The sequence below is a fragment of the Pogoniulus pusillus genome, chromosome Z (genome assembly GCF_015220805.1).
Source record: "Pogoniulus pusillus isolate bPogPus1 chromosome Z, bPogPus1.pri, whole genome shotgun sequence".
Lineage (NCBI taxonomy): Eukaryota > Metazoa > Chordata > Aves > Piciformes > Lybiidae > Pogoniulus > Pogoniulus pusillus.
Genome location: NC_087309.1, coordinates 26,765,494 through 26,788,124, shown reverse-complemented (window position 1 = coordinate 26,788,124; position 22,631 = coordinate 26,765,494). Strand labels below are relative to the sequence as shown.

Genomic DNA, 22,631 nt, shown 5'->3' with positions numbered 1-22,631 from the left:
ATGATGGTGAGAGGCTCAGCAACAGCACCAGCCACTTCTCTCAGCACTTGTGAATGCAACCCATCGAGGCCCATGGATTTGTGTGTTTTCAATTGGCATAAGTGATCTCTAACCCAGTCCTGACTGACTAATGGAGTGTCCTCTCTCTACAGTTCTCCCTTACTTTCAGACACTAAGGTTCCTGAGGGATGGTCTTAGTAGTAAAGAGTGAGGCAAAGAAGGCATTCAGCAACTCTGCCATCTCTGCATTTTCTGTTACCATATAATAGATCTAGTTATGGACTTGATTGCTGTCAGCTTTTTGTCCCAGAGAGGAGCTTGTCTTGTGAGCTTGGCTTTGCCCAAACAGTAGGGTAACAGTACTTGGAGAAGTCTTCTCTTCCAGAACTTAAAGAGGGCCCATGGGAAATGGAGAGGGAGTTCTTATGAGGGAGTGTGGTAATAGGATGAGGTGTAATGGTTTTAAACTGAAAGAGGGGAAGCTTAGATTAGATATGAGGAAGAATTACTTCACTGTGTAGGGTGGTGACATATTGGAACAAATTACCCAGAGAAACTGTGGGTGCCCCCTCCTTGGAAGTGTTCAAAGCCAGATTGGACAGGGCTTTGAGCAGCCTGACCTACTTGAACTAGATGATCTTTAATGTCCCTTCCAACCCAAACCATTCTGTCATTCTGTGATTCTCTGTGGGACACTGCATGCCATCCTTTGCTCTGCTGGAAGCCTGCACCTGCCTCTTCACTTGTAGGCTGTTGACTGCATGAGTTGCATCTGTGTCTTCTTACCTGCTGACATGCTCCTGCCCTTTTTGATGGCTCTTTCAGGCTAAGCGGCTCTATGAGCAGCGCTGCAGGGATAAAGATGAGGCAGAACAGGCTGTGCACCGCAACGCAAACCTAGTGACGCAGAAGCAGCAGGAGAAGGTACAGAGAGGGGAGGTGGCCATGGAATAGGATGAAAAAAGGGTGTCTGTTCTTGCAGCTCTCCTGCCCCATTGCTTTTTTCCCAGCTCTGGGGTTTAGTGTGAGATGAGAGGGCTGGTAATGTTCCCCAGCTGAACTGTAGCACCACCAGTGATCAAACAGGGCTCTTGTCTTCCATTTTTCTCTCCTCTATTTTTGGCAGTTGTTCCTGAAGCTGGCTCAGACGAAATCAGCTCTGGAGGACTCTGGTGAGTGTGGAAAAGCAGCGTTTGGAGGCCAAGGAGAGTATTGCCTGGGGCAAAGGTGTTATGAAACCATAGCAAGCATTTTGGGCGAGCTCCAGGTCCTGGGTCAGGCACCACTCCTTAGAAACACATGGCCAAGATACCAGAGGTCTGCACCTGCCCTGGAGAAGTCTGTGTGGCCCACCAAGACTGATCTCTTGGCACAACCCTCTGCCTTGCTGTGTGGCTCTGTGTCCCTTTGCAGTGCCCACCTAAGGCCCAAGCTCGAGCATTACTGCTGCTTTCTCTCTGATATTCCAACCATTTCAGGGTTCACATATTAACTTCCACTAAAAAGGAATTCTGAAACTAACATTAATCAGCTGACAGTGTGATTTTCCTTGCAGATAGGAGCTACCAACAGAATGTTACCACTCTGGAGAAGATCCGGGAAGAATGGCAGAAAGAGCACATCAGAGCTTGTGAGGTAAATGCCCTGAAACATCTTCACGTGGCAGCTTCTTCTCTGGATGTCCATTCCTTGATGTGGGGGTCAGGGAAGGCACAGCTTTTCCTTCTCTGTATTCCCCTGGCTTTCCAGACATCCTTTTTTTCTTTTCTTTCATCACTTTTTATAACTGACAGAGTCAGGGCACCAAGTAGTGATGTTTTTAGTCATTACCTGCCTGTGTGGTCAGAATGGTTGTTGTTATCTAAAACAGTCATGGTCATGGTCACCTCTGCACACCTGGTGACTTGACACCAGTATGTGTTGTTGCTGTAACACCACATAGCAGGCTCTGAAACTCTGACAGATGTCAAATGACTTTTCAGCAGAGGCTGTGGATATAGGCTGGCTGAAGCCATCCCCATGCATGTGGAGTCTTTTGCCTTGTATCTCACAGGCCACATTGCAGTGTGGGAACCTCTCCAAGTGGTTGTATCAGCCTAAACCACACTGTCTCACAGTGAAGCGATCTAGCAAGGACATCTAGCATAGACTGGGGAGGACTAGAGCTTCTGGTGAGACAGCTGTGCAGTTGCTTTTCTCTTGACCTGCATCTTGCAGTCATATGTGATCTGTGACCAAGGCATGGAGACATCCTGCAAAGATCACATTTTATCCCAGGTCTGCTGTGTGGCTGCGAAAGATCTTTCCATCCCTAGCCACACTAATCTCTTCCCAAGCTATTTCTCCTCATACCTTTATTTGACTTTTTCCTCTTGAAATAGAATTTGTCTTTTTTGTGTGGCATGTGTTGGCATGTCTGATCTGGTGTGCTTTAGGTGTGGGAGGTCTCCAAGAAAACCTCTCCAGTTATGGGGTGTAGGAAGCAGTAGTTTCAGTTCCAAGGACAGATCACATGAGGTTTTCCCCTCAGTGTGTTGCAAAGGTCATAACTGATAACAAGTGCATGTGTACACTTGGGATGAAAGGTTATCTCTTGTGAAAATAGGTGAAGGCACATGAAATTGAGCAGGTTTCAAAAGACTTGTGTTTAAACCTGCTAGGAAAGGGCTGGGCAGGAAAGAAGGACAAGAACAACTAGTCAACATGCCTCTGGTTTCATAAAGCTCCAGTGCTTTTTTAATGCTCTGTACCGGTGAGGGGCAAGTGAACAAAGTGCTTAGTGAACATGCACTGCCTTGAGAAATGGGCTTGGTCTTCCCAGAGGAAACATTGTGCTGGGTGACACTTTCCACAGTGGTCCTGCAGACCTTGCAGGGCTTAATAATCACCTTTGAAATACCTGGTAGCATAAAGGTATGATTTCTCCTCTGGACAAGCTGGAATACTCACGGTTTCCATGTTTGTGACAGGAGAAAACCACCAGCAGTCAGCTTTGTAGTGGTACTTGGAGATAAGAAGCAATGAGGATGAGATTTGCTCTCATTTTAAAGATGTTAAGGCTGTTTTGTCTGTGCCATTACAGTTCTTTGAGAGTCAGGAGTGTGAGCGGATCAACTACTTTCGCAATGCCCTGTGGCTTCATGTCAACCAGCTCTCCCTGGACTGTGTGCAGAATGATGAGGTATGCCAAATGAAAATGCTCATTATTCTGTTTGGAAAGAGAAGCTTTCCTGTACACTGAGCTGTGATATGCCAGAGTTGGGCTGTGGCCACCAGACATGAGCATGAGCGTGCAGGCAAAAGATTTTGGCGGAGCTCTCGCAGATGAGATTTTCTCTGGGATTCCCTCAGTTTTTGAGGCTGACTGAAGCACTGGAACAGGTTATGCAGAGAGGTTGTAGATGCCCCAGCCCTGGAAACATTCCAGGTGAGGTGGGACTGGGCTCTGAGCAGCCTGATGGAGTTGAAGATGTCTCTGCTTACTGCAGAGATGCTGGACTCAATGACCTTTAAAGCTCCCTTCCAACCCAAATCTTTCCATGATTCTATGATACCATTGAAGCTTGTGTCCAGGGTGAGCACTGGGCCTTCACCCTATGTATGATAAACCACAGGAAAAAACCCTTCTCTTTTGACTTGATGCTTTTGATTCCCTTTCTGCAGAAATATGAGGAAATCCGCAAGAGTTTGGAACTGTGCAGCATTGAGAAGGATGTTGATTTTTTTGTAAATTTACGCAAGACTGGAAGTGTGGCTCCAGGTAAGAGCTCAGTGCAGTCTCACATAGTAGTGCTGACTTCCTTGTACTCCTCATTAAGCTGTTATTCTCATCAGCAAATTCCTCCTTTCATTCACTGGCATGCAGCACTAGTTAGTCTCTGCCATTTATCACCATCCCCTAAAGATAATCTCCCCTCTCTGTAACTTGATTTTCTGATTAGTCATTTTCCGCAGTGGTGGGAAGACTTAGCACACCTGTTGGTGTGACAGGTAGTTTACATCTGTATAAGGTCTATTAGAATCATAGGATCAACCACGTCGGAAGAGACCTCCAAGATCATCCAGTCCTATCTATCACCCAGCCCTAACCAATCAATTATACCGTGGCACTAAGTGCCTCATCCAGGCTTTTCTTGAACACCTCCAGGGACAGTGACTCCACCACCTCCCTGGGCAGCCCATTCCAATGGCAAATCACTCTCTCTGGCAAGAACTTCTTCCTAATATCCAGCCTATACCTCCCCCAGCACAACTTGAGACTGTGTCCTCTTGTTTTGTTGCTGGTTGCCTGGCAGAAGAGACCAACCCCCACCTGGCTACAGTGTCCCTTCAGGTAGTTGTAGACAGCAATGAGGTCGCCCCTGAGCCTCCTCCAGGCTAAACAACCCCAGCTCCCTCAGCCTCTCCTCACAGGGTTTATGCTCCAAGCCCCTCACCAGCTTTGTCACCCTTCTCTGGACATGCTCCAACACCTCAACATCTCTCTTGAATTGACGGGCCCAGAACTGGACACAATACTCAAGGTGTGACCTGACCAATGCTGAGTACAGGGCAAGAATAACCTCCCTTGTCCTACTGGCCACACTGTTCCTGATGCAGGCCAGGATGCCATTGGCTCTCTTGGCCACCTGGGCACACTGCTGCCTCATCTCCAGCCTACTATCTGTAAGTACCCCCAGAGCCCTTTCTTCCTGGCTGCTCTCCAGCCACTCTGTCCCTGGCCTGCAGCACTGCTTGGGGTTGTTGTGGCCAAAGTGCAGAATCCTGCACTTGGCCTTGTTAAATCTCATCCCATTGGCCTCTGCCCACCCATCCAGCCTGGCCAGGTCCCTCTGCAGGGCTCTCCTACCTTCCAACAGATCAACACCTGCTCCTAGCTTGGTGTCATCTGCAAACTCACTGATGCTGGACTCAATCCCCTCGTCCAGGTCATCAATAAAGATACTGAACAGGACTGGGCCCAGCACTGATCCTTGGGGAACACCACTAGTGACAGCTGCCAACTGGATGTGGCACCATTCACCACCACTCTCTGGGCTCAGCCTTCCAGCCAGTTCTTGATCCAGCACAGAGTGAATCTGTCCAAGCCATGAGCTGCCAGCTTGGCTAGGAGCTTGTTGTGGCAGACAGTGTCAAAGGCTTTGCTGAAGTCCGGGTAAACTGGACTGCCCCACATTCACCAGGTGAATAAAAGGAGATCAGGTTGGTGAGACAGGAGCTATCCTTCCTAAACCCATGCTGGCTGGGCCTGATCCCTTGGCCATCCTGTAGGTGCTTTGTGATGGCACTCAAGATGACCTGTTTCATCACCTTGCTTGGCACTGAGGTCAGGCTGACAGGTCTGTAGTTTTCCAGTTCCTCCTTCTGGCCCTTCTTGTGGATGGATATCACATTGGCCAGCTTCCAGGCTTTGGACACCTCTCCAGTGAGCCAGGACTGTTGATAAATGATGGAGAGTGGCTTGGCCAGTTCATCTGCCAGTTCTCTCAGCACCCTAGGATGGATCCCATCTGGTCCCATGGACTTGTGAGGATTCAAGTGACTCAGCAGGTCCCTTACTTCTTCCTTGTGGATTACAGGGGGACTATACTGGTCCCTGGCTCCATCTGCTAGTTCATGAGTCCAGCTGTCCTGGAGACAACCTGTCCCACTACTGAATATTGAGGCAAAGAAGATGTTAAGCACCTCTGCCTTTTCCTCATCCTTTGTCACTATATTCCCCTTTCTATCTAATCAGGACTGGAGGTTGACCTTGGCCCTTCTTTTGCTATCAATGTATTTATAGAAACATTTTTGTTATTCTCCTTAACAAACCACTGTTTCTTTACTATAGTTCGTTCTGTTCTTTACAATAGTTAATTTTTCCTAGCTCCTGTTGTTTATGAAAACTACTATAACACACAGAGAAATGCACCTGCTGTGAGAAGTCCGATTACTGTACCTATATCAAGGTAAGGGACATAATATGTGCAATCATCATTGAAAATGGTGCTCTACCCCCCAAAAAACGTACTTTGGTGCTTTCAGTCTACTGGAAGCTTGACTTGGGAGTATTAGAGGAAAATACGTTACATGCAATGTAGTTCATCACTTTTTGCAGCAGCAGTTATGCTGATGTACTGCCTACTATAAGCTGTTCAAGGATCCCTTCAAGCCCAGAGGTTTTTGTTCCCCATTTTCGGACTAACTTCTCACTTTTTATGGTTCATAATCTTATTTTGAAAGTGTTTGTGGTGAGAATCTGCTAATTTTCTCTTGTATCAATCCTACTCTAGAAGTCCTTGATGTGGAGGTGGGGGCCTGTGATGCTTGGACTGATGAAAAGCAAGGCAGCCCTGAGGAATATTGAATTTCATGACTTCCTCTGAGCTCACTTCTAAAGCAGGGATGAAACACCAGGATGAAATGTTCTGGGCTCTTCACTGCATGGTTCTCCATGTGGTCTGTTTGCTTGAGGAGACCTGGGACAGTTAAAAGTGTGTTTGGGGAAAAGGATAAAAAGCAAAGCTGAATTCATTCCCGGGGCAGAAGGTGGGCAGGGAAGACAAGAGTGAAGGATACTGCTTCCAGATGGAAGACAAAGATTCAGGGCTAAAGACTGTTGCTAAAAATGAGTGTTCTATTTCGCTTGTCCTGGTGGGAGAGAAGCCCCGTCTAGTTAGGACTTTCCGACATCTCACTCTGGACACAGTTATCTAAAAGTGCCCTGAGGCATACTTGTGGATGATCTCCCAAATTACTGTTTTTAGTTCATTTTTTCTCTCTCTCACTGCATCAGCATCAATTCCCATGTTTGCAAAGATGGCTTTTGGTAGTGAGCCCACCATGGCATGCTGCCACATCCCATTTGACTCAAGAGGAAGGAGAAGAAAGGGAGAGATTTAATGATCCATTTGGATGAAATTAAGAGACTTACACCATAGGTCCATACAAAAACATATTTAGTTGTGAACTACCTGACTGAAGTTGTCTGTATATGCACATGATGTGTCTAAGAGAAAGGGGGAGGGAGAGAGAGAGAGAGAGAGAAAGAGAGTGAGAGAGAACAGGTAAAGAACTGTGTCACCACCCAGGTTTCCAGTGATGTCTTTTCTGGTCCATTCCTTGGGTCTTCAGCAGTGCACAATATGCAGCAGACTTCCTTGTCTTGGTGGAACACATGCAAGCTTGGGAAGGAGATGAGTCCATCCATCATCCAGTGTATTCCAAACCCTCCTGAGCTGGCGTATTTTGTTCCATGTTTGTCCTAACTGCAAAGTAGCCTTCCACATTGCCTCACACAACGTTTGAGACGTTAACTCATTTGGGTCAGAATGTGACATGTGCTGTGTGTCAGATCTCCACAAACCTCAGGCTGGCTAACTCTCTTGCCCTCCCACCAGCTCTGGGTTGGGTAGGGGGGTAGCTGGGGCATGCAGAGTGAGGGCAATGAGAGTCCTGGTGCCATGGAGATCTTCAGCGCTGTGTTTCCTTCTGTACAGGAGGGGACCTCTACCCACCCCGACCAGTGCTCCAGGTGAGCTGTTTGCTTTATGGAATTTCTGGCCCTCCAGAGGATTTCTCTGCTCTGCATCAGGTCATAAGCTTTAGCTCTCTAAAGGGATTGTTTTAAATCGTGCTTTCAGTCTGGTCCCCAATGAAAGATACCAAGAAATTGGTTGCTGACTTTGGAGGCAAAGTTTTACCCAGGAGAAGCTCAGACTAAAGCCCCATGCCTAGGTGTTTCTAAACTTAAGGATGTCTAAGATTGGAATCTTCAGTTTCTGCAGTTTGAATCTTTGTTTCAACAGCAGGAGCTGTATCATTCCTAGTGACACTTCAGTGATGAGATACTGCAGCAGGACTTCTAAAATGGGGTCCTGCTTTGGTCCTTTGTCAAATCAAGTAATTATTTGAGCTTCATTCTGTTTTGCCTCCAATCTCTTTAACATAGGTGGTGTTTCTGTCCTGTATGAAGTCTTGTAATGGCCACTTTTCAAGAGCAGACCTAATTTTTTAGTCCTATGTGTTTCAGGTGAGCCTGATTATGCCACAGTTGACGGTTACAGCTTGATAAATCACTAATAACCACAGTAAGTACTCCCATTTGATGAAGAAGTGATTTAATATGAGATGTAGCTACACAGAGGAGGGAAATATGAGAAAGAAAAGCCACCAGTTAAGGGATGACATTTTGAGATGACCAGCTGGGAGTGATGATCATGCCAGCCCTCCCATCACTTGTCTGAACTGGCAGTGTGGTTTAGTCATTGTTCATCCTGTTTTGTAGGTTCTCCAGGCAGAAGATACTGTTGGTCTAGCCAGCATGACAGAGGTGGTGTCTCCAGTTTTCTTGGCCACACACAGCTGAAGTTTTTAAAGAAAGTATTTGAGAATGCTAATAATTATTTGTACATTCAAGAAAGTGCCTACAAAAAAAATCTGTGCCTTTGATCAGCAAACCCTTTGCATGGATGTCCTGTCTTCACACTCATGGGATAAAAAGGAGTATAAGTGATGGGTTGCTGTGAGAAGTTCTTCATCAGAAGCTATATGGGAGAAGTTGAAGTCTCCCACTTTCCAGATAACTACGAAATCACAAGTGGCAAGAGGAGCTCTGCACTGTGACTTGGCCATGCTGGCTTGTTTTCAGGGGATATATAGCAAATTCAGATCTCAGGTTATGCTTTTGCTTGTTTCTGAAATCCTACATTAACAGTGATTAACCTCACAATTTAGGTTTTTGTCCCTGTCTCTCAGGGAGCTTACTTAAAGGAGCACCAGTAGTTACAGCATGTCTGGCTTAGCAGTAGAAGTGCTCCAGGCTTAAGTGCGGATACTGAAGGCTGATTTGCCTTCAGTACTAGGGTACAGCAGTCTGCAGTGCAGCTACCTAGGGAGAGGCTGTGCTGTCACACACATGCTGGGAAATCCCACACCCTACAACACTGAGGATCTGAAGGAAGTTTGTCTGCTCTTCCAACCACCTCTCCAATGAGTGGCTTGCATTTTTTCACGTTCATGGTATACCTTGCCCCTGGTACGCTCTGTAGACCTTCATTTGATTAGTTCCTGGGAATCCCTAAACTTTGGATTTGTTCTGATTATATAAATCACTGGATGCAAAGTTGACTACTAATGTTGGGCTGGAGCCATGAAATGGGTTTTCTGGCCAGGTCTCCTCAAAGTTTGCCCCCTTTTTGTTACTGTGTATATGATTCAGAAGCTCAAGTAGCTCAGGGCTGCTAGTCTTTCTGAAGTCCCTGTGTGCAGGGTTGCTTAACAGCTTCTCAGTGTCACATGACATTGGACACAGGGACCAGCACACCATTTAGCTGTCTAAACCATGTGCCAGGTGACTAACTTTGGAGGCAAAGAAGTTACTAGTTGTATGATGTTCTTAAAATTGAATCTGCATCACTTCAGTGTATCCCACATAGTCCCTGGCGCTTTCATTCTGTTTCCATGTGTGGAGAAGATCATACATGGTGAGCTTTAACATCTGTCCTGCTGCAATATAATGAACTGTGCGACGTGCACATCAAGGAATCAGTTGTTCTCTTTTATTTCTGAAAGATCAAGCATAAAAATATTCTTCTGAACAAGCATCCTGTAGTCTTACTTCATTAAATGCATATTTTAAAAAGAAGTTTCGTGACTCATGTGCTGGGTATGTTGTTTTTTCAAGGTGGTCACATTCACTTTCTGTTGGGGGTGAGGCTGATACACCTTTGAAGCATCCTAAGATCCTTGGGTGGTGTGAGTTACCTCTCCTGGAAAGATGCATACAAGAGAATATCCTTGCTCAGCCTTTCTTTCAGTACTTGCTTAGTACCAAGATGTCTGTGTGAGAGAACACCCTAAGGAAGACTGGCTTGAGAGCAAGTAGTTGTGATTAGGTGTGAACTGCAGACCACACAGGACTGTTTCTCTTGGAAAAGTATCTGCTCAACAATACATTGCATGGTTTCTTTATTGGGATTTTTCAGCTGACTAGTGGTAGGCTTTACTGGATGCAGAGGTCCCAATGACACTGAAACTTGGTTTGCACATTCACTGAATGCTTAGAAATAATTCTAACATACGGGTACTTGGAATACACAGTTTGAACAGACCTAAAACCAAGCAAACCACCCTGGCTTGGAATAGGAGAGCCCAGACATGGAGCTACTGGAAAGCAAGTCTGTGTGCCCAAGAGTAGTAAATGACATTTCATCTTCAGTATCTTCATTGGCCTAGTTGTCTTCCAAGCAGTGCAAAAGACCTTGTCTTCCTCTCAGGCCTCTTGGTTAAGTATCCTCAAAGGCATCTATCCAAGGGCCTGGCCTCCCTCCAGAACCCTATGGAAGTGCCTAGCTGCCCTGGAGACACTGTGCAGCTCTAGAGCTGCTGCTTTCCCTCCCCAGGGTGCCTCTTAGGGAGAGAGATAACAAGTGCCTTACTAAGACAACTGCTTCAGCAAGGCAGAGTGAGAAGATGGAATACAGAAGTAAAATCTTGTCTACCTTCAGATGCTGGGCCGCTCACTTTTGGGCAGAACTGGACATAGCTCCCCCTTTTTGATCCTGTGGGCTAATACATATATTAACACAAGAAAGCAACTCTCTTTGTAAAGGAAGTTCAAAGAATTGCAGCATGTTAGGGGTTGAAAGGGACCTCTAGAGATCATTAGTCCAAAACTGCTGAAAGCAAGAAAGACAACCTAGGGCAGACCACAAAGGAATGGATAGAGGCAGGTTTTGAAAGTCTCCAAGAAGGAGACTCTACAGGCAAGTTCACATGAGAACTTGCTGACTACAGGCAGGTTCAGGCAGATGAGCTGCCTGCAGGTTCCCCATTACTGTGAAATGGCTGAGCTCACCTTGTGGCCAGTGGCCTTGTGCAAGCACAGCACAGCCCTGCACCCGAGGGATCACCGACTCGAATGTGCAACAGGCTTCTGCTCAGATTAATACACCCCTGCCATGTACAGTTTTGCACGGATAGTACACATTATAGATTACAGTAATAAAATAGAGGCTTCTTAAGCCTTAAATACGTGGCACAATGGAGTGTATTTAGTTCAAATCATTAACTCCTCGATCACCATGTCTGCTGCAAGGTGAGCCTGAGCTCTTCAGGAGCTCATCTGTCTGGAAACTTGGAAGAAGTAATTTCTGCTCTCAGAAGGACTTGTGCTCGTCTCCGTCCACTCCTCCGTGGGAACAGCTGGGTGCCAGAAAACGGATAAGAGGGACTGTGATGCCTGGACCCGTGGACCAAACCAGCAGCCCCACTGTGTCTGGAGAAGCCTCAGGTAACACAGGACAGGCAGCGCTACTGCAGTGGCAGTTCCAGGTCTTGCCATGTGCAGGTGGAAGATACCTCCCACTGCTCATCCCCAGCAGTGGAAGTTTGGCTTCTCCAGAGTCCCTCTAGTAGCTGCATGGCCTTCCCACAAGGGCCTACAGGGAAGCCTGACCCCTATAGACAAACCTTACCACCATGCAGGCCCTTATAGAGGAACGTGACCTCCTCCCAGGCCCCTGCAGTGGAGTCCGGCATCTTCATGAATCCTCACGGGGGAGCCCGTCCCTTCCCGGCCGCTACAGAGAATACGCGTTGCGTCTCGACACGTCCCTCCGTGCCACCCGTAGTCCCGCACCGCCGATTGGCCGAGGGCGCCCGGGGGTGGGGCATTCCCGCCGCTGCCGCCGCTGCCCGCGGAAGCTGGGCTCGTACCCACCGTAGCGGGCGGTGACTATGGCTGAGGTTGTGAGGGTCCCCCGCAAGACCCGCACCAAAAGTAGGCCTAAGGTAAGGGGGGCTGGGACCAGAGTGGGTCACAGGGCGGGTGCTTCACGATGTCTTTCCACCGTCGTGGTGCGGCGGGCCTTGCCCCGGCTGCGGGTTTGTCGGTGCCGCCTCCGTTTGTGGCGGATACAGGCGGCGGTGGCTGCAGCCAGGGGGGCTTAGTGTAATAAATGGGCAGGTGATGGGAGAGTGTTAGTGTCAGGGACTTTGACTAGTGTTTGAGTTACTCTTTTAGTTACTTTTTTTACAGTAGTGGAAAAGCTTCCAGCTCTAGGCCGTGTTTGTATCCGTGTCTGTTACTCTCCTTTTGCTGAAAGCAGTTCGGTCAGAGAAAAGGTGCTCGAAAGAACTTTGAATAGCAGCGCTTTTCCGAGGCGTTATAAGCTTTAGAGTAACTGGCTGCCCGGTGAAGAGTGTGATAGGTCCAGTTCTGTAAACAGGAGTAAAGAAGCTCTTAGCTTCTATAGCTCATGGCCTTGTCAAATGGCTTTGCATAGTGAGGCAGGCAGATTTGCTTCTGAGGTGAAGACGTCGAGCAGCAGAACCTTCCAGCAATCAGTAGTGTTTTAGTGTAGTGTGGCATGTCAGTCTTAATGCATATTGCATATATAGGTATGACTTTGTAATACTCAAAACAAATGACAATGTTTGTTCTTCATTAGTTGTCAAGTATCATGCTTCCTGGGTCTTAATCCTTTTATGTGTTCCTGGTTTATGTTGGTACTGACAGCTTTCTGAAGGTTTTGCATTCCTTGCAGTTATGCTACACAGAATTTCAGTAGTGTGTGGGAATGATCTGTACTGAAATACCTTGCTACAGAGTTGAGTCAAAATGGAAATGTTTCCCTGAGTGCTTAACCTCTGCATATTGTAAACTGCACCACGTAGAGCAAAGGCATTGAAAAAAGGTTTGCTTTGCTGTAAAGGTGCTTGGAAAATAAATCGTTAATTGACCACTGTTCTGTAAAATAAGGGTTGGAGCTAAGTGCCAACAATGGCAGTGATCACTGAATTCAAGGCAAGTAAAATTGGAGAGAAAAACAATCGGAGAAGAGTGTACGTGTCATTGTTTTTGTTTTGATTCAGCCCTGTAGTATGCAGAAGGCAGTCAGGTCTTAGGAGTGTTGCTTAAGAGGATCAGTTGACTGCAGGAAGGCAGTGAGTCACGGATGACACCCGGGAGGTCATTACCAACACGTGTATAGTGACTCCAGCGGCCGCTGTCCTTGGTTGTCTCTTCGAGGTGTAATTCACTGTGAAACAATTCACTGGTGATGTCACATGTGAGAATCCAGAATCCTTCAGAGTTACACATTACCCGTTCTTGATATTTTTGTTGCTGTTGTTATGTTCACCTCTGTTAATGTGTAGAAGTATTCTGGGACTTGGTCACATTAAGATCTTCTGTTCCTGTGCCTCAGAAACAGATGTAATCCTTTGAAAAGCTGAAATTCTTGTGATCTGGGAAAAAGGGTGCTCGATTGCAGAGCTGCCAAGTAGTGAAACGAAGCCCAAAGCTCTTTGAAAATAATAGCCCTGAAGTTAAGCTTGTCCAACATCAGTAATACTAGGCTGATTCAGACACAGTAAGGTTGGAAAACCAGTGAACCTGGGGCTGATGAGGATGATGCAGTGTGTATGTGTGTATGGGTTGGCAGCACTCGGTTACTCCAGAGATGTTTCTTGGAAAATACTAGGTGCCTTTAGAGCCTGAGGCGTCATTCACTGACATGCTAGGAGACGAGAATGGTGAGGCATGAGACGAGGCTAATGAGCAGGCATCCTCTAACTTAAGGGGTAAGGCCTTAAAAGAAGGAACAGCAGGCTTTGCTTTCATGTTAAAACAGAACCTTATTTCTGTCATCTTTTCTCACGTGAAGTTGCTGTTAACATTTAGGTTTTTTTTTTTCCCATGGAAAGTGAGAACTAAGAGGCAGTTTGTAAATTTTAACAGAAACTGTTTTATCTAACAGTAATATTTGGGAGGAATAGAGTATACTACTGAAAGAGAGTTTCTTCTATACTAATTCTGAAAGATGAAACTCTGAGATTGGAGGGGAGGAGGGACCAGTGTGTGTTTGTGAAATGTGTGGATCAATACACTGTCAAAAATATGATCTGCAGTACAGTATCTTGTGAAAATTACTGAGTTTGGCTTAGCTGTCAGGAGATGTATATTATAACAACAAGCCCTAGGTTAATGAATTGTGCTCCTCTAATTTTGACCTCTCACCTATAGTTTTAGCTAGCCTTAGGGTGTGTTTTGATCTATTTTGAAATCAGAAGCATTTACTGTTTTTGATGTACTGGAAAGCAGAGTCTGAAAGCAAAGACTGTGGACTGCCATTTTGTGAAGGAGCTGTGAGTACGTGAAGTAAAATTAGGCTTGAGAACAATGTTAGCCAGGGCCTTAATTTGATCTGTTTTTGTGTGTGCTTTCTCATAAGGCAAAGCTGTGTCAGATGTTCAATGAAAGTGTATGTGATACTGTCAGCCCCTTTCAAAAGCAATCATCTTTTTCCCAGTTATGGAGAAATATTGAGAACATTTTCTATTTCAGTGGTGTTCTTTGTTTTATTATCTGGGTCATTCAAAACTGGAGCGCTGTAACCTATCTCTTCCTAGTTTTGTTCCTAATAAACTGGTGAAACACTGTGCCAGTTTTTATTTTAAAAATTGGCAAATGATTTACAAATTGACAAAATCTTTGATTTCCTGTGCAGCAGTATTTCCCATGCTGCATCTTGGGAGGGAGGCTAGCCTAAAGCTTAGACTAGGTTTATGGGAAGTAATTGTGCCCAAACTGTTTTCAGTTTAAAAATGCACAATTGATTTACAATTTTAATGTCATTGCTAAGATTTTCTGCATCTTTAATGTGTAATACCTATTGTAAACAGACCTTTCAGTCATTGTGCAGGTGGTGGTGTGGTTATAGAATGTAACTAGCGGGTGCTTTCAGGACAGCCTTTGTTCTGAAATTACTTTTTTGAATTTTTTTTTCTACTCACTGAAATATTTCTGTAAAACTTAAGATGAATCACAAAGTAGCTTAGAAAAAAAAAAGTATTGGTAATGTGGTGAAACCTAGTGACTTTTTAGAGGCCAGAGTCTCCTTAGTTTGATTCTTTGATAAGCTAATGAAACATTGTGCCATATGATATTCACAGCTTTTTACACAGAAATATTGAAGCATTGTTCAAGAACTTATCAAGAAAACAGATGCTGATAGTCTGTGTTCTTTAGCCGACTTCAAAAAGCAGCTAAATAACACTGTGGTTTGTACATTTGGGTTTGCCTTTAATATTATGAAATTAAATTTGTTACTTTCGGAGTTTAGATATTGATAAATACTAGTTTTGTGATGCTAGATTTTGGCATGTAAGATCAGAGGAGAGATTTGTTGGATGTGTCACTAATAGTATGTTTCTTTTTCCCTAGGAAAAAAAGAAAAAAGGCAGTGAGGAGTCCCAAATCCAAGAGTCTGATAATGTCTTTCTCGCTCCTGTGGCAGAAGTGTCTTCACAAGCTAGCAAAGTGCAAGTGGAACATCACAGAGAATTTACAGAAATTCAGCTCAGTGATGAAGTGGAGGATGGAAAAACTGATGTGTGTGATGTCCCGCAGAGTAATTCATCTTCAGCAAGTGAAGGATCTTCAGCAGTGACTCTGAAGGCTCCCACAGAGGTGGAAGAGTTCAAAGCTGCTCTTTCCCATGAGGAGTGTGAGGGGGGTGTTAAGAAGAGTGGAAAAAGCAAGTTGGACACATCTCACAGCCCTGTGGAGGCAGTTGCTAGCAAGTCAAGAAACTCTGATTTATTGAGTAGTACCTTTCATTCCAGTGCTGCTGGCTCTCAGACAGCAGTGGGCTTGATACAGGACAAAGAAACTGGAAGTGTACAAGATGTTAAAAATCCTCTTGTCTGTTCTTCAGAGAAACTTCTTAGTATCTCTCAGGTCTCTGAGAAATCCAAAGCATATGTTCAGCGTTTGGGATTGAAACCATCTTACCGAGACTTGTCGGCTGAGTTACCCTGTGAGAGACCAACCATCATAGCAGTGAAACCACTCTTGCACAATGAAAGGCTATATCCAGAGCTCCCAACTGAACCAGAACTGGTGCCATTTACCAGAGAACAGCTGAAAATTTTTGAGCCATGTTCATGGTTGGAGAATGTTGACTCCTACACAGAGGAATTTGAAAGTGTTGCCCATCAAGACAGGCATGAATTCTATGAACTGCTTCTGAACTACATGCGCTGCAGGAAGCAGCTGTTGTTGGCTGAGGCAGAGTTGCAGGCTATGGCAACAGACTGCCAAAATGTTAAGGGGAGATTATGGACGTTTAAAGAAGAACAGAGAACTGTGCAGGTGCTGTTGCTGAGGCTACTTTTTGAACCTGAACTGGATATAATTCCAAGCATTTATTTTACTTGTCAGTCAAGTTTACCATACATAGGTGGTTTTCCCCCAAGAGATGATAGCCTTTGTCTCCTGTACTGTACACCCAGTACTTCATATTATTATTCTGTTGAGATTTAAGACAGTTAGTTGTTTGATTTTTAAGATCTGATGAGTATAGCAAAGTGGGATTTCTGTTAGTCATCTCTTTTGGGAGTCAGACTAGTGTCTGTAGTCAGTCAGAATGAGCTGTAGTGTCCAGTGAAGTTTGTTACAGTACTCCCAAGTAAATGCAGGGCATATGTGGTGGAGGAAGAGTTCAGAATTATTGTAGTGGTAATGTCCCTTCCATCTGGCTGGCTGCCTATAGTGACAGTTTTCATTGACATCGTTCCTGACTGTCTTGCCATCAGAGCTGGCAGCTTCAGAAGTGCTGATTTCATGCTCGTGGGTGATCATGTTGCTCAAAAGGACAGGGAGTGTGAAGTCCATTTACTTCTAGGAACTGTTGTTCCATAATTAAAGCTGTGCTTTTGGTTACTTACAGAGCAGTCATGGTACTCTATAGCATTGCTGTCTGCAAATGAGAGTGGTCTGTGGAGGTCTCTGGGGCACCCATCAAAAGAGTTTTCTCTCAGACCCATATCACTTGTTTTTGGAGCTGTACATTGCAGTGGGAGTGAATGAAATTGTTCAGGCACTCAAATGCTGTTTATAGCTGACACATCACCAAAACTGTACAAGGGTGCTAAGTACTTGTGTATGTTGTGGCTTCCACTGCTCTCTGTGAGTGCAGTGCCTCTCTTATGCATTCTGTTAGAGCTGAGACAGACATCCACTAAATAGATTTGAGTCTGTATTTCCTGCAGAATAACTCTGAACTTTGGTGAACTCTTGACTTTCTATTGATCTACACAGAAAGCAATTTTGGCTTTGCCCTTACGTCCCCACTGAGCATCACACAGTTGGCTGAACTTGCTGCATGGTGTATTCCATTTTGGTTCGCTCTGTGTTTATTGTATGCCTAGAAAAAAAATTTCTTTTATACCAATTATAAGTTCTTACTCTACTAAATTATGAAACGGAGGAATACTTTCAGGCTGAGCTTCCAGAGTGCTGGCTCCAAAGCATGTTTCTTATTTGCATAAAAGAGTAACAGAAATGTTATATGTTGTGGTTTGCTTGTCATGAAGAATTTGAGGTAGGGCAGAGGAAGACTGACCTCAGCTTTTAATTCCAGATTTGAGAAAAGATGAGTATCCTTAATTTCTGAAAATTTGAAGTGTAAAATGCAGGATTTCTATAACTATTAGTTCTAGGAGCTTTGAAATTTTTTTTTTTTGCACGATGTATTTTAGCTCTAAAATAGCAGATCCAAATGTTGATGCTAAACTGTAAACTGAGAAGTAGTTGTGCCCAGTGGGGGTAGAGTGACATGGTTTTATTCACATCTATTAGTAATACAGACAAGCAGTTTCATGTCTGTTTCTAAATCTGAGCTGTTGAGGATTTACAGAGTAATTATTTCCAAAACTGAATATAGATTCTTCAGTAATCAGCTCAAAAATGTAGGTAGGGTGTTCTGACATTCTTGTCTTTCCCACCTGTCAAGTGTCCCTCTTCATAAAAGCTTTGAAACCTCTGGAGGAGACAGTTACGTCAAAGTTATTTTTTGTAAGCGCATTCAAACCAACAAAGTGACAGAAATAAAATAATTTATTTGTTTTCAGGGTGTCTGTGCAGATCAGTGCAAAGTGACTGGACACCATCGCTACCAGACAGTGGAGCTGAATGAAGGTGTGTTGGCGGAGCTGAAAAAGCTGTTTGAAGCCAAAGCAGAGCATGTGCATCAGACACTGGCTCTGCACTCATACACTTCGGTGTTGTCCCGACTGCAAGTGGAGTCATATGTCTACAGATTGCTAAGCAGCTCATCTCTGCTGAGATCGGTGGCTCTTCAGCAGCAAGAACAAGGTGTGTTGCTGATCTGGACTGCTCCCCATGTTAATTAGGGTGCCCAGTGCTTTGTTCACCTGCTGTTTTGGGGTCTTGTGGTGAAGTTTGTTTGCTGGAGTATTTTTTCACTGATAGTAAAGCCTGCTAATCTTGTGTAGGGATTGGTGAAACCTTTCTCACAGGGAGATCTCCAATTTTCTTTACTTATTCACCTGGAGAGTGAAAGCTGCCACTGGTTGCTGTCGAGCAGGGGTCCTCGAACTTTTTTAAGCAGGGGGCCGGTTCAGTGTCCCTCAGACACTGTTGGGGGCCAGACTGTAGTTTGGAAAAAAATGTAAGAATTCCTATACACACTGCACATATTTTATTTGTAGTAGTGCACAAAAACCAGGAAAACGAATGCAATATTTAAAATGAAGAACAATTGTAATCAACAAAAAACAAATAATATTTCAGCGTGAGCTATGGGTCTGCTTTTGGCCAATGAGATGGTCAATGTTAGGTTCCATATTTGTCACTGCTAGTTGTAGCAAGTGATGCAAGTGTTCATTCATCAGTTTGTCTGGATCTGATTGGAGATTTCAGATGTTTCATTTGGGAAAAAGTCTGCTCACAGACATAGATGCTGTCAAAGATGGCTGCAGTTTTGAGTGCATGGTTCCTGAGATTGTGCTATGTCTCTGAGGGGAGAAATGCATAGAAATTAGTAAGGCTGCTTGATTTGAATGCATCTTTCAGCGAGTCACAAGTCTGTAGTTCAGCCAATTCCATTTGGTAAATCAAATCAACAGTTTCAATGTCAACAGAAAATGGGTTCCAGAAAAGCTGTGTCCTGTTCATGGAGACGAAGTTCTTTAAATCTTGTTTGAAACTCCTTTTGCAACATTTTTAGTACATCCATACATGTTTTGTTTGGGAATGCAATTGCTGGTTTTCCTGCAGGCAGGTTTTAAGTTGTGGGGAGATGGCAGAAGTTTTCCTCTTTTGCTTGGTTAATGAGCAGGTCTGATTTGACTTGAAATGCTTTCACATATGAATATATACCACAGATGAGTGTCGAGTTGGCCTCTCTTCTAGGCCACATGGGAGAGGGAGAGACACTGGGTTTAGACCAATGTGATGCATAATGGTCAATCTGTTTATTGAAACTCATCATGAACCTATATAGTGGAGTTCGGTAGGGGGCGTGTACTTTTGATAGACTTACAAAGCAGAGATGGGCTGTCCACATGCAGAGAGGCAGACCTGACCAACTACCCCCTTTGCAAGAACTTAGCCATAACATTGCTTGTTCCCAGGGCTGAGCATCCTACCTTCTCGCACAGCTCAGAACTCCCTCAGCTTCTCTGCCGGCCTCCCAAGGCTACCCATCTGCAGCTGTGCCTCCTTGTCAGTTCAGTTACTCAATCCTTACTTATTTTCTCAGACTATTCAGTTTTGCCTGATTCTGCTCAAACCCCAACAGATGAGCTTCCCCTTTCCTTGAAGTTGGACATTGAAATTGCTGAGTAGCTCTGCTACAGCTGTCAGAAATGCGAGGTACCATTTCCATTCTGCATCTTTGAGCTCTGGTACTTCTTTGTTTTTAGAAAGCATAAAATCATAAACCTGTGGAAGTAAGTCATAAAATCATTTCAAAACTCTCCCTGGACTCAGCCGACGGACTTCTCTGTGGTACAGAATATCTTCATAGGCAACATTTAGCTCAGACAAATTCCTGAAACTGTCTGTGGTTTAGTGCATGAGCTCTAATGAAGTTAACACAATAAACCACAATTTTCATGGCAGAGTCCAGCTTCAGTGATTTACAACACAGTGCTTGTTGGTGGACGATGCAGTGTATGGCTATTAGATGTGAATGGTTGCGTTTGTCCATCTCTTTGTTAATGCGTGCAACCACTGCTTTCATGGACCCCACCACGCTAGGAGCACCATCAGTTGTCACATTGGATAGTTTACTCCAGTCCAGCTCCAAATCGTTCATAGTTGGGCAAACTTTCTCATAGATATCTTCTCCTGTAGTTGTTCCTTTGATGCTTTTCAGCGTAGCAAGCTCCTCTGTGACTTCGAAAGAATCATTTGGCCCACGAATGAAAATTAGAGGTTGTGCAGAATCTCGAACTTCATTGCTTTCGTCGAGTGCCCATGAGAAATAGGAGGAGAGGGGCGGGGCGGCGGCGGCGCGGTTCCTAGCCGAGAGGCGCCTCATGGAGGAGGGCAGGTCGAGGACGAGGCGCTGGTTCCAGCCCGGTCCCGGCAGGTGCTTGGGGGCTGCGGAGGCTTGCGCATGTGGATGCTTGCTTTCCCCCGCAACTCCCGGCAGGACGGATTGAGGACCCTGGGGGGCCGTATCCAGCCCGCGGGCTGTAGTTTAAGGACCCCTGCTTGTAGAGGAGCCCTGAGTGGGATGGGACATCTAGGGGCTGACAACAATCTTTTGTTGTCAAAGGCAGCATATGAGACAGTCTTCCCAGCAAGTTTTCAAAGCCAGCTGGGTATTTTTCCTGCTTTCCTTCCTATTGGAAGAACATTTGAAGTTTCACAGCTCTAATACTTGGAAACCTTTTTGGTTTTCATCCTAAAATGTATCACTTACTTGGGTTAGTATCAATACAGTCTTGTAGCTAAAGTATTCCTCCCCTTTCTGCCCAGAAAAATATTTATCTTTGTTAGTCCTCCTTGTTAAACCCTTTGCCCTTTACTTCCCAGGAAGTTTGTGTGCATAGTAAGTGATGGACCTGGGGGTGCTGGTAGATAGTAGGCTGAAGATGAGGCAGCAGTGTGCCCAGGTGGCCAAGACACCCAATGGCATCCTGGCCTGCATCAGTGTGGCCAGTAGGATGGGGGAGGTTATTCTTCCCCTGTACTCAACACTGCTCAGGCCACACCTTGAGTGCTGTGTCCAGTTCTGGGCTCCTCAATTCAAGAGAAATATTGAGGTGCTGAAAGGTGTCCAGAGAAGGGCAACAAAGCTGGTGAAAGGCCTGGAACACAAACCCTATGAGGAGAGGCTGAGGGAACTGGGGTTGTTTAGCCTGGAGAAGAGGAGGCTCAGGGGTGACCTCATTGCTGTCTACAACTACCTGAAGGGAGGCTGTAGCCAAGTGGGGGTTGGTCTCTTCTGCCAGGCGACCAGCAACAGAACAAGGGGACACAGTCTCAAGTTGTGCCAGAGGAAGTCTAGGCTGGATGTTAGGAGGAAGTTCTTCCCAGAGAGAGTCATTTGCCATTGGAATGGGCTGCCCAGGGAGGTGGTAGAGTCACTATCTCTGGAGGTGTTCCAGAAAAGCCTGGATGAGGCACTTAGTGCCATGGTCTAGTTGATTGGATAGGTCTGGGTGCCAGGTTGGACTGGATGATCTTGGAGGTCTTTTCCAAGCTGGTTGATTCTATGATGTTTCTCACAAAGTTTATATTGAGGGAAGGCCTTTTATGAGAGTGACCATATACTTGTAATTGTAAACTTAAATAAAGTACTGAAGTGTTTATTCTTTGTAAAATTCAACAAGCAGCTATGTTGAAAAATCTTAGCATCTGTAGATGCAGAGAGCAAGTTTTCTGTGTAGCCCCAAAGCCACTACTTATACTACCATTTTGAGAGCTGCTCATGAAATCTTTTTAATTCTGTTTTTAATTTACAGTTTCAAAGCAGTCAGAAAATCTTTCTTCAGACCTAGGCCACTTGAAGGAGTGTATCAGTGTCCTCTTCAGTTTTACTCGCAGAGTTATGGAAGATCCCCAGTTTCAGAGTGACCTTCTCATGTGGCTTCAAAGACTGGTGAGGGGCTGAGCATGGATATGGTTGTTTGATCCAGCACATGGGATGGATTTTGGACTCTTTTCTGAAAGTGTTACTGCTTATTTTGCTGTACTGTGTGTGATAACTTATTTGGGTTTGCTCTACTTGAACAGAATCTGTTAGTGAATCTGTAGAATGAATTCCCATGTCTGATGAAGTCATTGGAGGTCAGCAGCATAAATGAGGACTGGCACCTGAGTGCCCAGCACTGCTGAGGGTGGACTTAGTATTCCTTATGCTTTTACTTATTTTGAATGTAAAACTATTCAGGCTTGCTATTTTTGAGAAAATTCTATTCATGCTGATTTCTAAATAAACTTATTTTTAATGCAATGTAAAATAACTAGTTTTTCTAAACCAAAGAGAACAGTTTGTGGCTCATAAGCCAAGCAAGCAGACTACTAAATACTGTTCTCCTGTAACTTGCTCTGAGAATTGTTAACATGGGAAGAGAAATAATAAAAAAACAAGTGTTACTCTAGTTAGCAAGAGTAACTAAAGGAGTGAGCCTCGGAACTGTTTACAAGATTCCAATGTATTTATCTTTTTTAGGTGTCAGTGTTGCAGAGAATTGGCTGCCCAGGTGACCATCTCTTTCTGTTGAACCACATCCTTCGATGTCCAGCTGGGATCAGTGAGTGGGCTTGTCCATTCATTCAGGTGTGAATTTTTAGTTCTTTATCAGAAAGCTGGGAGTGGGAATGG

General features: G+C 44.9%; 2 protein-coding genes across 2 annotated transcripts in view; both read left to right on the top strand.

Moving 5' to 3' along the window:
* Nucleotides 1-9,628, top strand: part of PSTPIP2 (proline-serine-threonine phosphatase interacting protein 2) — a 34,423-nt gene extending 24,795 nt beyond the window's left edge. The window contains exons 7-15 of the mRNA XM_064176658.1: nt 826-924; nt 1,127-1,172; nt 1,556-1,635; nt 3,083-3,181; nt 3,664-3,760; nt 5,870-5,951; nt 7,482-7,516; nt 8,015-8,072; nt 8,270-9,628. Of these exons, the coding sequence (XP_064032728.1) occupies nt 826-924; nt 1,127-1,172; nt 1,556-1,635; nt 3,083-3,181; nt 3,664-3,760; nt 5,870-5,951; nt 7,482-7,516; nt 8,015-8,064 (588 nt within the window). The 3' untranslated portion in view covers nt 8,065-8,072; nt 8,270-9,628. The remainder of the gene's footprint in view (nt 1-825; nt 925-1,126; nt 1,173-1,555; nt 1,636-3,082; nt 3,182-3,663; nt 3,761-5,869; nt 5,952-7,481; nt 7,517-8,014; nt 8,073-8,269) is intronic.
* Nucleotides 9,629-11,690: 2,062 nt separating this feature from the next.
* EPG5 (ectopic P-granules 5 autophagy tethering factor) overlaps nt 11,691-22,631 on the top strand; it is a 67,627-nt gene continuing 56,686 nt past the window's right edge. Inside the window, exons 1-5 of the mRNA XM_064139946.1 lie at nt 11,691-11,775; nt 15,212-16,141; nt 17,902-18,145; nt 21,769-21,905; nt 22,479-22,586. Coding sequence (XP_063996016.1) covers nt 11,722-11,775; nt 15,212-16,141; nt 17,902-18,145; nt 21,769-21,905; nt 22,479-22,586 — 1,473 coding nt within the window. The 5' untranslated portion in view covers nt 11,691-11,721. The remainder of the gene's footprint in view (nt 11,776-15,211; nt 16,142-17,901; nt 18,146-21,768; nt 21,906-22,478; nt 22,587-22,631) is intronic.